The sequence below is a fragment of the Homarus americanus genome, unplaced genomic scaffold (assembly GCF_018991925.1).
Source record: "Homarus americanus isolate GMGI-L3 unplaced genomic scaffold, GMGI_Hamer_2.0 scaffold32335, whole genome shotgun sequence".
NCBI classification, from domain to species: domain Eukaryota; kingdom Metazoa; phylum Arthropoda; class Malacostraca; order Decapoda; family Nephropidae; genus Homarus; species Homarus americanus.
The window spans coordinates 177,854-192,316 of NW_024734028.1; the positions used below are offsets into that span (position 1 = coordinate 177,854).

General features: G+C 44.6%; 1 protein-coding gene across 6 annotated transcripts in view; it reads right to left on the bottom strand.

Moving 5' to 3' along the window:
* The window catches only part of LOC121870130 (DNA ligase 1-like), a 66,865-nt gene that overhangs the window by 21,348 nt on the left and 31,054 nt on the right, over positions 1-14,463 (bottom strand). Inside the window, exons 1-2 of one of the 6 annotated variants that reach the window (XM_042371900.1) lie at positions 2,590-2,634; positions 1,381-1,397 (exon numbers count right to left, since the gene is read on the bottom strand). The exons of 1 other annotated variant lie outside the window; for it this stretch is intronic. In XM_042371900.1, coding sequence (XP_042227834.1) covers positions 1,381-1,397; positions 2,590-2,592 — 20 coding nt within the window. In that variant the 5' untranslated portion in view covers positions 2,593-2,634. Of the gene's footprint in view, positions 1-1,380; positions 1,398-1,660; positions 1,696-2,572; positions 2,672-2,809; positions 2,893-3,010; positions 3,045-14,463 lie in introns of those variants that run through there. 4 more of the 6 variants (XM_042371905.1, XM_042371903.1, XM_042371901.1 and 1 more) reach the window with 4 other exon arrangements.

The following is a 14,463-nucleotide window of genomic DNA, read 5'->3' on the forward strand; positions in this document are numbered from 1 at the left end:
AATATTAACCCATAAGGCGGGTCCGACTAATTACCCAAATGTACCCAAATATAGCCGGAATGAAGTCAAATAATGGTCCTAGATGAATAAATCGGACTGCCAATCACTTCTCGACGAGTATATGGTGTCAGAAAGTCACAAAAAATTGGAAAACTTACTTTAATCTGAGTTAATAGATCGCGTGCATGTACCGACGGAGCGAGGAATTACCCAAATGTAGTCGCAATGAAGTCAAATAATGGTCCTAGATGAATAAATCGGACTGTGAATCACTTCTCGACTAGTATTTGGTGTCACAAAGTCACAAAAAATTGGTAAACTTAATTTAATCTGAGTTAATAGATCGAGTGCATGTACCTAACCTAACCTAACCTCGACTAGTATTTGGTGTCACGAAGTCACAAAAAATTGGGAAACTTAATTTAATCTGAGTTAATAGATCAAGTGCATGTACCTAACCTAACCTAACCCAACTCAGATTAAATTAAGTTTACCAATTTTTTGTGACTTTCTGACACCAAATACTAGTCGAGAAGTGATTGGCAGTCCGATTTATTCATCTAGGACCATTATTTGACTTCATTCCGGCTATATTTGGGTACATGTGGGTAATTAGTCGGACCGCATAAGGCTGCTGTACCAATACACATGTATTCGCAAATGGTTGCCAGTATTAATCTTGTGCATTTAGTTAGTTAGAACCATGCAAATAACATCTCTGGAATTTTCGCTCCAATCTATAAACTCCTGGTGTTAACCGTCTCCTCCACCATTAACATTAACCCCAGCATATAACTTAACTCGACGAACCCATCATTTAATCAGCAATTCACCGGTTTATGCTTTTCTATATACAGATACTTGCTAGTTTGTCAAAGTTGTAACTTACATTAAGCCCATACCTAGATTTGAACCCAAGAACATTCCCTATCACCCAAGAACTTGAGCTTTTCTTTTTCAGATATAACTGTTGACTAACTACACTTGACGGCGTTCTTATTATCAGTTCTGGAATACAAGATGCTAACACTGAGATACACTTACAGTATGGTCTTCTGCACCATCCTCACAGCTAAGTCACTAACACTGAGATACACTTACAGTATTGTCTTCTGCACCATCCTCACAGCTAAGTCACTAACACTGAGATACACTTACAGTATTGTCTTCTGCACCATCCTCACAGCTAAGTCACTAACACTGAGATACACTTACAGTATGGTCTTCTGCACCATCCTCACAGCTAAGTCACTAACACTGAGATACACTTACAGTATGGTCTTCTGCACCATCCTCACAGCTAAGTCACTAACACTGAGATACACTATGGTCTTCTGCACCATCCTCACAGCTAAGTCACTAACACTGAGATACACTTACAGTATGGTCTTCTGCACCATACACTTACAGTATGGTCTTCTGCACCATCCTCACAGCTAAGTCACTAACACTGAGATACACTTACAGTATGGTCTTCTGCACCATCCTCACAGCTAAGTCACTAACACTGAGATACACTTACAGTATGGTCTTCTGCACCATCCTCACAGCTAAGTCACTAACACTGAGATACACTTACAGTATGGTCTTCTGCACCATCCTCACAGCTAAGTCACTAACACTGAGATACACTAAGTCACTAACACTGAGATACACTTACAGTATTGTCTTCTGCACCATCCTCACAGCTAAGTCACTAACACTGAGATACACTTACAGTATGGTCTTCTGCACCATCCTCACAGCTAAGTCACTAACACTGAGATACACTTACAGTATGGTCTTCTGCACCATCCTCACAGCTAAGTCACTAACACTGAGATACACTTACAGTATGGTCTTCTGCACCATCCTCACAGCTAAGTCACTAACACTGAGATACACTTACAGTATGGTCTTCTGCACCATCCTCACAGCTAAGTCACTAACACTGAGATACACTTACAGTATGGTCTTCTGCACCATCCTCACAGCTAAGTCACTAACACTGAGATACACTTACAGTATGGTCTTCTGCACCATCCTCACAGCTAAGTCACTAACACTGAGATACACTTACAGTATGGTCTTCTGCACCATCCTCACAGCTAAGTCACTAACACTGAGATACACTTACAGTATGGTCTTCTGCACCATCCTCACAGCTAAGTCACTAACACTGAGATACACTTACAGTATGGTCTTCTGCACCATCCTCACAGCTAAGTCACTAACACTGAGATACACTTACAGTATGGTCTTCTGCACCATCCTCACAGCTAAGTCACTAACACTGAGATACACTTACAGTATGGTCTTCTGCACCATCCTCACAGCTAAGTCACTAACACTGAGATACACTTACAGTATGGTCTTCTGCACCATCCTCACAGCTAAGTCACTAACACTGAGATACACTTACAGTATGGTCTTCTGCACCATCCTCACAGCTAAGTCACTAACACTGAGATACACTTACAGTATGGTCTTCTGCACCATCCTCACAGCTAAGTCACTAACACTGAGATACACTTACAGTATGGTCTTCTGCACCATCCTCACAGCTAAGGCACTAACACTGAGATACACTTACAGTATGGTCTTCTGCACCATCCTCACAGCTAAGTCACTCAGCTTTTTCCCGCGAAACTTGGTAAACAAACAAGTGGCGCCATCTATGCTGTAACACCTCACTGGACGCGGCTTTTATAACTTTTAATTTTGTTGGACTAGAGTATTACTAACATTTTTATGCGCTTAAAGACCTTCATTGTTGAAGTGCAGTGATAACATTATAACAATAACAACAACTGCAGTTGGTTCATAGTACCTGAACCCGACAACCATGAATCCTGCACCTGCCCCTCAAACCCGAGCTCTTGTAGTGGGTTCCTCCCCTACAACCGCTGCTTGTCGTTGAGTAGCCCACCCCTCGTGGTCTAGGTCAACCAGCGCCGCCTTACATGACGGAGGTCAACTATTAAGCCACGCCTACCTCCGCTATATAAGACCTGACCTCGTGGTGACCTACCTCTCTTTTCTACCTACACCAACCAGCAAGCAACACCTCCTCCTCCGCCGCTGCCTGGCGGTCCTCGCTCCCGCCGGCGACCATGGCGATCCACAAGCTGTCCTCCTCTGAGCACCCTCACCAACCAGCTCTCTCTACATCACGCTTGTAACCACGCTGCCACTTCCCAGCACCAAGCTGCACTGTACATCCAATACAATATGTATACAGAGAGCGCATTGTGAGTTTCCTTTCTCCATCCCATCCTGAGTGTGAACAAAACAACCCGTTCCCCACACTCTTGAACCACGAATCCCCTTTGTGAAATATAACGAGTTCTTAATTTGGTACAATTATATGACCTGTCACTGGCTAGCAGCCAAAATATCTGTACCTGCAAGTGTTGGAGCAAGTACGTGTCCAGTACTTGCCAACAGTGCCTAACAGAGATTGAGACCCACTGCCCAAGCGGCTAAAAGGCGTATCAGTGGCGAAGAGGAGAAAGTATATAAACGCGGTTCCTGCTCCTAGCTGTATTTATTAAAATTTACGTGATTATAATATTGTCAGAAAGCCAAGGAACTTCGTATTTTCTTTTCGATTAAGATTTTTATACCCAAAGCACAGCAGAACCAAGTCTCTCAAGAGAACTTAATGTACTGTAATGAGTTTTATCAAAGTTTAGGGTAAACTTATTACACATAATCCAGCGTCTTATTTTTTTATGTATTTTTTTTTATTGGGCACCCCCCTACATCCTTGTGTAAGGTTAAGCGCAAAAGCGTTTACAGCGCCCAACAGGGAAGCATGCTAAGTTCATGATAGCCTTTATGTCTCATGAGTTAAGGGTTTATTAACCATGAGCGATAGAAAACGGGGATCTGAAGGGCTGTCTCGTACTGGAGTACAGTGATCGAGAAGTCCCCATATGCCTGCATTATTAACAACATACCTATAGTTAATTTCCTTGTTATAATTACCAAAACTATTGGGAATGGTGATAATATTGTTAATTACTGAATAGGTGCACAGGCAAATTTTGAACACCCTGTACAACAAAAATACCACACCAACCATGGAGACTCGTGGACCACCAGATATAATGGTCGAGGATGTAAATCTATCACAAGTGAGTTTGATGATGACGAAGTCCACCTAAGGCAACTTGAATAGACTCAGATTTAACACATGAACTTGAATAGAGTGGAATTGGCATGGTAAGGAATGACGTGTGCTGTGACCAAGATTGAAGAGAAGTGAGTAATAGACTGGATTTCGTTGACAAATTGTGAAATAACGAAAGAAAGGATAACGTAATGAAACAGATCGTCAGAAGTGGAGAGGAGTGGAGGAAGTGTCTCAGTAGTGCCGGTGAATCTGGGTCCTGGGACGCTGGGCACCGTCATGGTCGCGCGCGGGAAGACTAGAGGCAGACAACAACTGTACCCACTTGTAATTAATTAACGAACTGCATATTAAATAAACAGAATCTTATATCTTAAACAGGAAAACAGAGACAATTATGTAGGATAAAATATTAAACACGTAAAATCAAAATTAAAAATTCAGGAAAAATAATCACTTCAACTCCAGTATATCAAGTTCATGTAATCGATATTGTGAAAACGGACGTGAGCAGCGAGCACCATAATTCAGGCTGTTACAGGCAAGGGTCTACAGACTACCTAGACCTTGGTTATACGTAACAACTAAGTGTTGTGTAAGACTGACATGCATTCGGCACCTTGGAGACAGAGTTAATGATATTCAGTGAAGCGTTCAGCTGTATTATGATCACGACTACTGGTGACTGTGATCCCAAACAACTTCAATAATGAGGAATATTTAACCATTACAATGTGGAGTTTTGATCCCTTGCACACGTTGCTAAGGCAGGAGGAGGAGGAAGGGAAGCAGGTGGAAGAGAGGGAGTAAGGGGGAAGTTGGAAGTTAGAGGAGGGAAGACGTGCCTACATTAAGTGAGAGAGAGAGAGCCTCATTAATGCGGTGAGGTTGGCACTGGTGTGGCAAGGTGGCACTCAATATCTCCTACCAGGCGTTGTTACCTTGGGAACATTACCACCAGACTGTCATCATCACTATACACTGTACGTTCCTTCACTCTTCAGATTAACATAGTAATTATCGGATTAGCTCAAGATAAGCTCCCTCTCCCCTGCTTATTTCATCCTAAGATTAACCAAACGGAGGGCAGTGTGTGGTTGTGGTTTGGGAGAGTGTGGTGGTGGTGAGGGAAACTGTGGTGGTGGTGAGGGAAACTGGTGGTGGTGAGGGAAACTGTGGTGGTGGTGAGGGAAACTGGTGGTGGTGAGGGAAACTGTGGTGGTGGTGAGGGAAACTGTGGTGGTGGTGTGGTGGGTGGTGAGGAGAGTGTGGTGGTGGTGAGGGAAACTGTGGTGGTGGTGAGGAAACTGTGATGGTGGTGAGGGAACTGTGGTGGTGGTGAGGGAGAGTGTGGTTGTGGTTTGGGAGAGTGTGGTGGTGAGGGAAACTGTGGTGGTGGTGAGGGAAACTGTGGTGGTGGTGGTGAGGAGAGTGTGGTGGTGGTGAGATGAGTGTGGTGGTGGTAAGGGAGAGTGTGGTAGTGGTGAGGAGAGTGTGGTGGTGGTGAGGAAGAGTGTGGTAGTGGTGGTGGTGGTGAGTGCAGAGATTTATAAAGTTTAAATGGTAGATATGGGAAAGTTGTCTTAAAAGTACTGGAGAGATTCTTAATGAGTCGTTTGTGTGTGTGTGTGTGTGTGTGTGTCCTTGTGCGTGTGTGTTAATAGGAGAATCTGGACGTATTGTACTCAATTTGTAATTTGGAACACACACACACACACACACACACACACACACACACACACAGATCGTGTTTTGTTTACATACCAACTTTGGTCAGAATCGACTGTCATTTGTTTGAGTTGTATTTACAATTCACGGACGCACGGAGAGGTAAATATATACAGTAGTCATATGTCTCTCTTGGCCTGAGGAAGATAACATCCCAACACCCAAGACGGAGAGAGAGAGAGAGAGAGAGAGAGAGAGAGAGAGAGAGAGAGCAAATACAACACTTTCACAACCACTGTCTCACGTCATCTTCCTGGTAGAAATAATAGTTTTTCGGCAACATCCCACAACTTTTTATAGGGTTTATTGAGTCCCCCTCCCTCCCTCCCTCCCCTCGCCCCCCTCTCCCACACAACTTGGCTTCCCCGTAACACCGTCAGTTCTGGGATGTGTTGTGGTTCCTTTAAGTAAGAGTATCCCGTGATAGTTCTGAAGTGTGATAAGGAGAAGTAAAACGTGTGGTTTATGGTCCACCAACGGCAGATAAAGTGTTTAGGTGAGGTGAAGTAACTTACAAAATAACTACAAAAAGAATGAGAGAGAGAGAGAGAGAGAGAGAGAGAGAGGTAGGTGACACGCTTATAGCTTCTTAAAGATTATTCAGTTTATTTGTTGTATATAATAAATGTTCTTCTCATGTACTGTGAATATATAAGGAAATAAAACACACACACACACACACCTCAGCATGACTGATCTCGGCAACCACTATCTTCCCCCCAGCCGCTGCCTCCCATGGGGCGGAGCACCCACCTGTCTCTACTGTGGTCACCTTCACCTACCATCTCACGACCGCCAGTTGTCACCAGGACTTACCGACCTACCCCTGACTGCCATGCGGAGTTTCGGACAATGGGTGACCCGGTATCCCTGGACTGAAGTGATCACGGTAGACGATGTGCAGAACAAGTGGGATAATTACCTGGACACTATCACCAAAGCCTCCCACCACTTCTTTCCAGCCAAGACACTGAGGATTCACCCAGATGATGTCACGTGGATTACACCCCGTATCAAAAGACTAATTGAGAAGCGCAACAAGGCATACTACACCAACAACCGCCTGTACAAAAGTCTACGTAATCAGGTCATCAGGGAAATCAAGTCAGCCAAGAAGTCTTATTATCCCAGGAAAGTGCACGGCCTCAAGGAAGTCGGCATCGGTCAGTGGTACTCTTAGGTAAAAGATCTCTGTGGTCTTAACCGTCAGTCTCCCACATTTCCTTTTATCTCTTATTTACCTAATGAGGAGGCAGCTGAGACAATTAATAACCACTTTCCTACCATATGTCATACCCTCCCTAGTCTTGACCTCACTCTCCTCCCGGCCTATTTACCTTCCCCCTCCTCCCCTCCCAGCGTTCAACCATTTGAAATTGCCAACAAACTCCTGAAATTTAAATCCAAACGCTCTACAACCCCAATTGACCTCCCAATCAAAATTTACAAGGAGTTTGCATTCGAGCTTGCCATCCCCCTCTGTTCCATTATTAATGCATCCCTCAGACAAAGCAAATGCCCTAATGAATGGAAAACCGCATTTGTCACCCCTATCTCCAAGATCCCCACCCAACAGTCCCTTAATGACCTCAGGCCAGCTGCCATTACCCCATACCCAGTCTACTCTGTGAAGACTTTGTTCTTGAAAGGGCATTTGCTAGTATTCATCAGCCAGTTGATCCACAGCAATTTGGCAATATGAGGACCTCCTCTACATCACACTACTTAATCAGTTTCCTGGACTTTCTGCACAAAAACCCGGAGAAATAAGACATCACTGGCCGTTGCCCTTGTTGACTTCAAAAAGGCTTTTGACCTTGTTGATCACTGCACTGTTATCAACAAGGCCATTGCACTAGGGCTGCCCACCAACCTGGTCTCATGGCTCACTGATTTCTTGAGTGAGCATCGTCAGGCAGTGAGGTACCAGGGTTCTGTCTCCACATTCCAACACCTCACCTGCGGTGTTCCCCAGGGGACCAAGATGGGACCACTGTGCTTCCTAATCCCGATCAACGATGCTCTATCGTACACTCCTCACAGGTGGAAGTACATGGATGACTGCACTGTGGGGGTTACAGTGGTCAACACCTCACCGGACTACTCATCGCCACAAGCCACCCTGGACAGGCTACAGGCATAGACTACAGAGAACAAGGTCACCATCAATCACACCAAAACCGTAGTCATGCACTTCAATACCGCCACCACTCCAGTGCAAGCTCCAGCAGTTACAGTGGGTGCACATCCTCTCCAGTTACCGACTCTACATGCTACGACAGCTCAGATCTCTTGGGGCACCCACGCCAGAGCTGAGGACTATCTACAACGCATTTATACTCCCCAAATTAACATATGCATCACCAGCCTGGTCGTCTTCTCTCAACTCTACCTAACAACGTCAGCTAGAGAAGGTACAGAAGAGGGCCTGCAGAATCATGGTCGGTGCAGACTACTCAGGCTACAACAACACTCTCTCCACCCTAGAAATGCCATATCTCAGTGACCTCCACCACCACGCACTAGCAGGGTTTGGTAGTGGACTACTGCACCATCCTCATCATCGCCACTTGCTGCCACCAGCAGTCCCCCGCCCACCTCGAGCAGTCAGCCACTACAACAAAATTCAGCCCATAAGAGCCCGCACTGATAGATATAAGAATAGCACCATCCCATCTATTGTTAAAATAATAAACAGCTCCTGATTTATGTACTGTACAGCCCTGTAAATGTATTAAACGTATATTATTATGTCTAAATCACATGTAAGTTTGTATATTTTCAGCCACCGGCTGCTACTCTATTAATAAACTGTTTATTATTTATTATTTTATTATTTACAGTACTCACCAAAGCCCCCCCCTCCCCTCTCCTATTACTCCGGGTAACCTTAGCAAAAGTGTTCCCAGAAAGTAGTCAACCCGTTGGCGCCTCTCGTCCAGGAATGTGTAACAGATCATTCGAACCCTCTGACAACGCTCCACCATGGTGAGTCTGTCCCTTACGCCCCGCCAGCCTTGAAGTCATGAGCCTTTACACGAACGGAATATATTCACTTAGATATATTTTACCTGCCTATCCATTTCTTTAGTTTTTTCTATGATTTATTATTTGGAAAGATAAAACAATTTAGTTTCTATGACGTTCGTTAGTTTCTTTTTATAATCTACCGATAATCTAAAGTTAGGAAATACTCAACTGCTTAGTGAAGTGTCTGAACGCCATATCTCTTGAAGTGGGATACCTTAACACGAACGCTATTAAGATCAATAATAATTAGGTTTCTCAAAAGGTCATATATTAATTTAACCCTAATTAGTGATGTAAAAATATTTATAATCAACTAAAATTAAGCTATACGTCACAAGGATGGATTCTCACATATATATTTTGACAGGTGTAAAAATGCATCTGATAAGATAATCGTGGTCAAGGAACAAAGTTGTCGGAAGGATCTAGGTTGACTGTCCTATACTGTATATGACCTACATTTGACAAAACACACGACCCCACATTATCCTCACACACAACCACCACCTATAGCTGCAGCCCTCCTCTTACACACCACCACCTATAGCTGCAGCCCTGCTCTTACACACCACCACCTATAGCTGCAGCTCTCTCCCTTACACAGCACCACCTATAGCTGCAGCCCTCCTCTTACACATCACCATCTATAGCTGCCGCTCTCTCCTTTACACACCTCCACCTATAGCTGCAGCCCTCCTCTTACACACCACCACCTATAGCTGCGGCCCTGCCCTTACACACCACCACCTGTAGATGAAGCTCTCACACAGCACCACCTATAGCTGCAGCCCTCCTACACACCACCACCTATAGCTGCAGCCCTGCCCCACATCACCACCTATAGCTGCAGCTCTCTCCTTTACACACCACCACCTATAGCTACACACCACCACCTATAGCTGCAGCCCTGCCCTTACACACCACACCTATAGCTGCAGCACACACCACCTATAGCTGCAGCCCTGCCCACACATCACCACCTATAGCTGCAGCTCTCCTTCACACCACCACCTATAGCTGCAGCCCTCCTCTTACACACCACCTATAGCTGCAGCCGTGCCCACACCACCACCTATGCTGCAGCCTCTCCTTACACACCACCACCTATAGCTGCAGCCCTGCCCTTACACATCACCACCGATAGCTGCAGCTCTCTCCTTTACACACCACCACCTATAGCTGCAGCCCTCCTCTTATACATCACCACCGATAGCTGCAGCTCTTTCCTTACACACCACCAGCTATAGCTGCAGCCCTCCTCTACACACCACCACCTATAGCTGCAGCCCTGCCCTTATACACCACCACCTATACCTGCAGCCCTCCCTTTCACACCACCACCTAGTGTATAGCTGCAGCCCTGCCCTTACATACCACCACCTATAGCTGCATCCCCTGCCCTTACACACCACCACCTATAGCTGCAGTCCTGCTCTTACACACCACCACCTATAGCTGCAGTCCTGCCCTTACACACCACCACCTATAGCTGCAGCCCTGCCACACCACCACCTATAGCTGGCCCTGCCCTTACACACCAACACCTATAGCTGCAGCCCCTCCCTTACACACCACCACCTATAGCTGCGGCCCTGCCCTTACACACCACCTCCTATAGCTGCAGCCCTGCCCTTACACCCCACCACCTATAGCTGCAGTCCTGCCCTTACACTCCACCACCTATTGCTGCAGCCCTGCCCTTACACACCACCACCTATAGTTGCAGCCCTTCCCTTACACACCACCACCTATAGCCGCAGCCCCGCCCTTACACACCACCACCTTTGGCTGCAGCCCTACCCTTACACAACACCACCCCTCCCCTTACACACCACCACCTATTGCTGCAGCCTGCCCTTACAAACGACCTTGTAACAACCTCCCCTCGACCCTGTAGACTTAACTACCTACGCAAAACTCTGGTATGTGTGGTAAATGACTTCCTGAGGGACGAGGCAGTATACATCACAGCACCGAGCAACATGACCTTCGTGGGTAATGTTCTCCCCCAAGAGCCTCTCACTTTCTCTGGTGTGCTGGTGCCTCCTCTGTTTTCTTTGCTATTTAAGTTTAACTCATTAAAGTGAATAATGTGACGTTTTGACTAAACTCCTGATCTTTCTCTTAATAAAATAGTGGATAGTTAGGTATTCCTTTATCTCAGATCCTAATATTTGTGTTTCTTAAGCATGATTAGTCCAAGACCGTTCCTTAACCCAAAGTTTTTCTCACATTCTTCTGTCTATGTTTCTACTTAAATTTCTGGTCCAAAGGTTAAACATTACAGCAATATAGTTTAGCTCTAATATCTTGCTCAATCTGGTGTTTATGGACTTTAAAAAATATATAAGAGTCGGGAAGTGTCATGGCAGGACTGATCCACACACACACACACACACACACACACACACACACACACACACACACACACACACACACACACACACACACACACACACACACACACACACACACACTCCTTTGATAACCTTAATGAACTAATCTCCACCATCAGCTTTGAACTAACGCAAAAAACTACCACGTCCAAGACCTTCCTACTGCCTACCAAATTAAACATTCATTTTCCAACCCAACCAATCCCAACCTAACCTAACCTATAACCTGCTGGAGTAACTGTACCACCTCTGCCTCTGTGACTATGTGTGTTTTTGTGGTTGGGAATCATATCGAAAAAAATCTCCATCCACTATTTACCTAGTTTGACAGTCATACAGACAGAGAGATTAGACTGTGGCGGCATCGGCTGGACTACTGTATGTCTCAAGCGACCATAGTGAGATCTATTGTATGGTCTGTTTTAAGTGTATATTTTGTTAGAGGTTTATCATATCAAGGGTAAATATGTATCGTATAAAACGTCTTCAAATGCTTGTATTAACGCATAAATGTTAGGGAAAAACAACAACAAACTCCAATGAGAACGTGAGCTATACGTGTTTCAGAGTGTTTCCTGGGGGCGGGGGGGGGGTTGTGCACGTGAGGAGAAGGGGTGCACACGGGGAGGAGGTGCACAGGGAGGAGGGTACGTCAGGCGAAGGCAGTGCACAAGAGGACGGGGACAAGGGGTGCACATAGGGGGGGGCCACGAGGAAACGGGGTGCACACGGGGAGGGGGGGGGGATCCACGGGGGTACTTCATACTTTACCACCAACCCTCCTTCCCCTCCCCTCCCTACACCCTCCCCACCTCCCTCCCCCTATATCTCAATATCATAGTTAAAGAGAGGACTCGAGTGTGTCTGTATCAGTGTGATTAAATACTTATGGTATGATAATGGTCAACGTTCAGTCATCTTTATCTTTACTCCTTTTTACAGGAGAGGTCACGAGGTACAGAGGTCACCAGGTATACAAGAGAGGCCACCAGGTATACAAGAGAGGCCACCAGGTATACAAGAGGCCACCAGGTACACTTATACTACAACCTAAACTACATCACACAAACACACGTGACGTCACCCATTGTTTACAGGATGGCTGAAGGTCAAAACAACAGCGTGCTCGACCGTCTCACAACAATATTTAGTTAGTATCAGCTACCTTCAGTTATTAGTTACAAGATATCCTACTCATTTACCTGACGAGCTGAGTTAAGTGGAGTTACTTAGCGTTGATTATCACACTAAACCTTGTGAAACGATAACTATCAAAAATTATAAAATTCCCCGAATGTTGTTTCTGATTATCTATAAATCAATTGGATTTCCATTACAAACACGCCTCACACGTATCGGGAACTCATAAGGCAATAGTTATTATTGTAAACATATACAGTAGTAGTAGTCTCAGTGTATATTATATCTTTAAAAATATATAAAATACAGATACAGTAACCGGATGTGTGATAGCTGTTGTGGACGATGGATCATAATTATCGGACTGTCACATGTGCCTCGAGGGTGCCACGATGCATGCCTGCGAGTATTCAGGTGTTTACAGCGTGAAAAAGACGAAGTTATTCTAATACACATACTGTACATAGTTCATACGTGCATACCAATACCTGTTACACCTGTGATGGTGTGTGTGTGTGTGTGTGTGTGTGTGTGTGTGTGTTACACCATTCTGTGACATGTTTAATCACTGGAATTCCTTTTTATGTAGAGCCCTCACACACACACCTCTCATTAGCAACATAACAAGGCAGGTATTCCACCATGCAGTGTATTAAACACTGTTGTTGGGGTGAACGAGTGAAAAGCGTCTCCATGTGTCTGTCGGTGCAACGCTGAATAACCTAACCTAACCTAACCTAACCTGATCCTTTATCCAATATGATTCTGGCGGCGTGTTTAAAAGCTCAGTTGAACATAAAAACCTTCCAGTTACACACTGACTTATCTTGATGCCTAATTACGTTATTTCCTGAAAGTTTACGACACGTCCTAAATAAGTTGGCAAACTGTGTGGCCGGAGCGCTTCTTACGACCTGAAGTTTGTCCTGTTGATGCTGTGATAAACTTGATAAACACATTACTGTTCTCGTACTTAAACAACACTTACTATTATCTGGTACTGTACAATTTAATGTTATATAATGGAGGCATTTTCATATACATAAACATTACAAATAATTTTCCATAAATAAATTATGATTAAAGAAATACTTTTCCAAATAGACTGCAAGACTTCCATACGAAATGTTACAATAATTTGCATAACCTACATCAGACAGCTCCCTATACCTCTCGTGTGTGCAGCTGACATGGTGCTCTGAGATCAATAGACAATATACAAGATTTCCTTCACGATATTCAGTTTAATCCCCCAAAAAAAAGATTAGAATTTATTTTTAGAAAACTACATACGTTACATGTTACATGAGACTGACACACACACAACAATCGCTTTAAAGGGAATCGATATTCTGTCATAAGGACCTAATACTATACATTTAAAAACATCTATCCTAACCTAACCTATCCTAACCTAACCTAATTCTCCAGAAATGCTGAGATTTTCCTTGGAATATTGGATCGATGTAGGAACTGCAGGCATTGTTCACACTCTTTCTAGGAGAGGGAGAGAGAGAGAGAAAGAGCGAGAGAGAGAAAGAGAGATAATCGATAAGGGTGATACCCTCACAACTTGCTCCAGGTGTAGTCTGTCACCTTCAAAACCATTGGTCGCTGTCACCCTAACACAGCCTCTCCTGCCTCCATGGGTCTTAAAGAAAAATATATCGGTTGCGTCATAACCTAACCTAACCTAACCTAACCTAACCTAACCTAACCTAAACTAACCCCACACACTCGTCCTTGGGATACAAGATTGATTTGATTTTTTTAGATTGCCCCCGGGGCTAATTTATTGGGCACCCCCCTACATCCTGTGCAAGGTGAAGTGCAGAAGCATTTACAGCGCCCATCTGGGAAGCATGCGTAGTTCATGTTTGCCTTTATGACTCATGCATTAAGGGCGTAAAAGCCTGAAGGGTCATGGGATTTGTCAACAAGTTACATAAAGTGACAGAATGACGAGTGTGTGGGGGAAAAATTTCCGATAAAATTTATCTGTTTATGGCAAAGTGTGGCAGGTCCCTAATAATGTCAAGCCTGTCACTAGGAGGA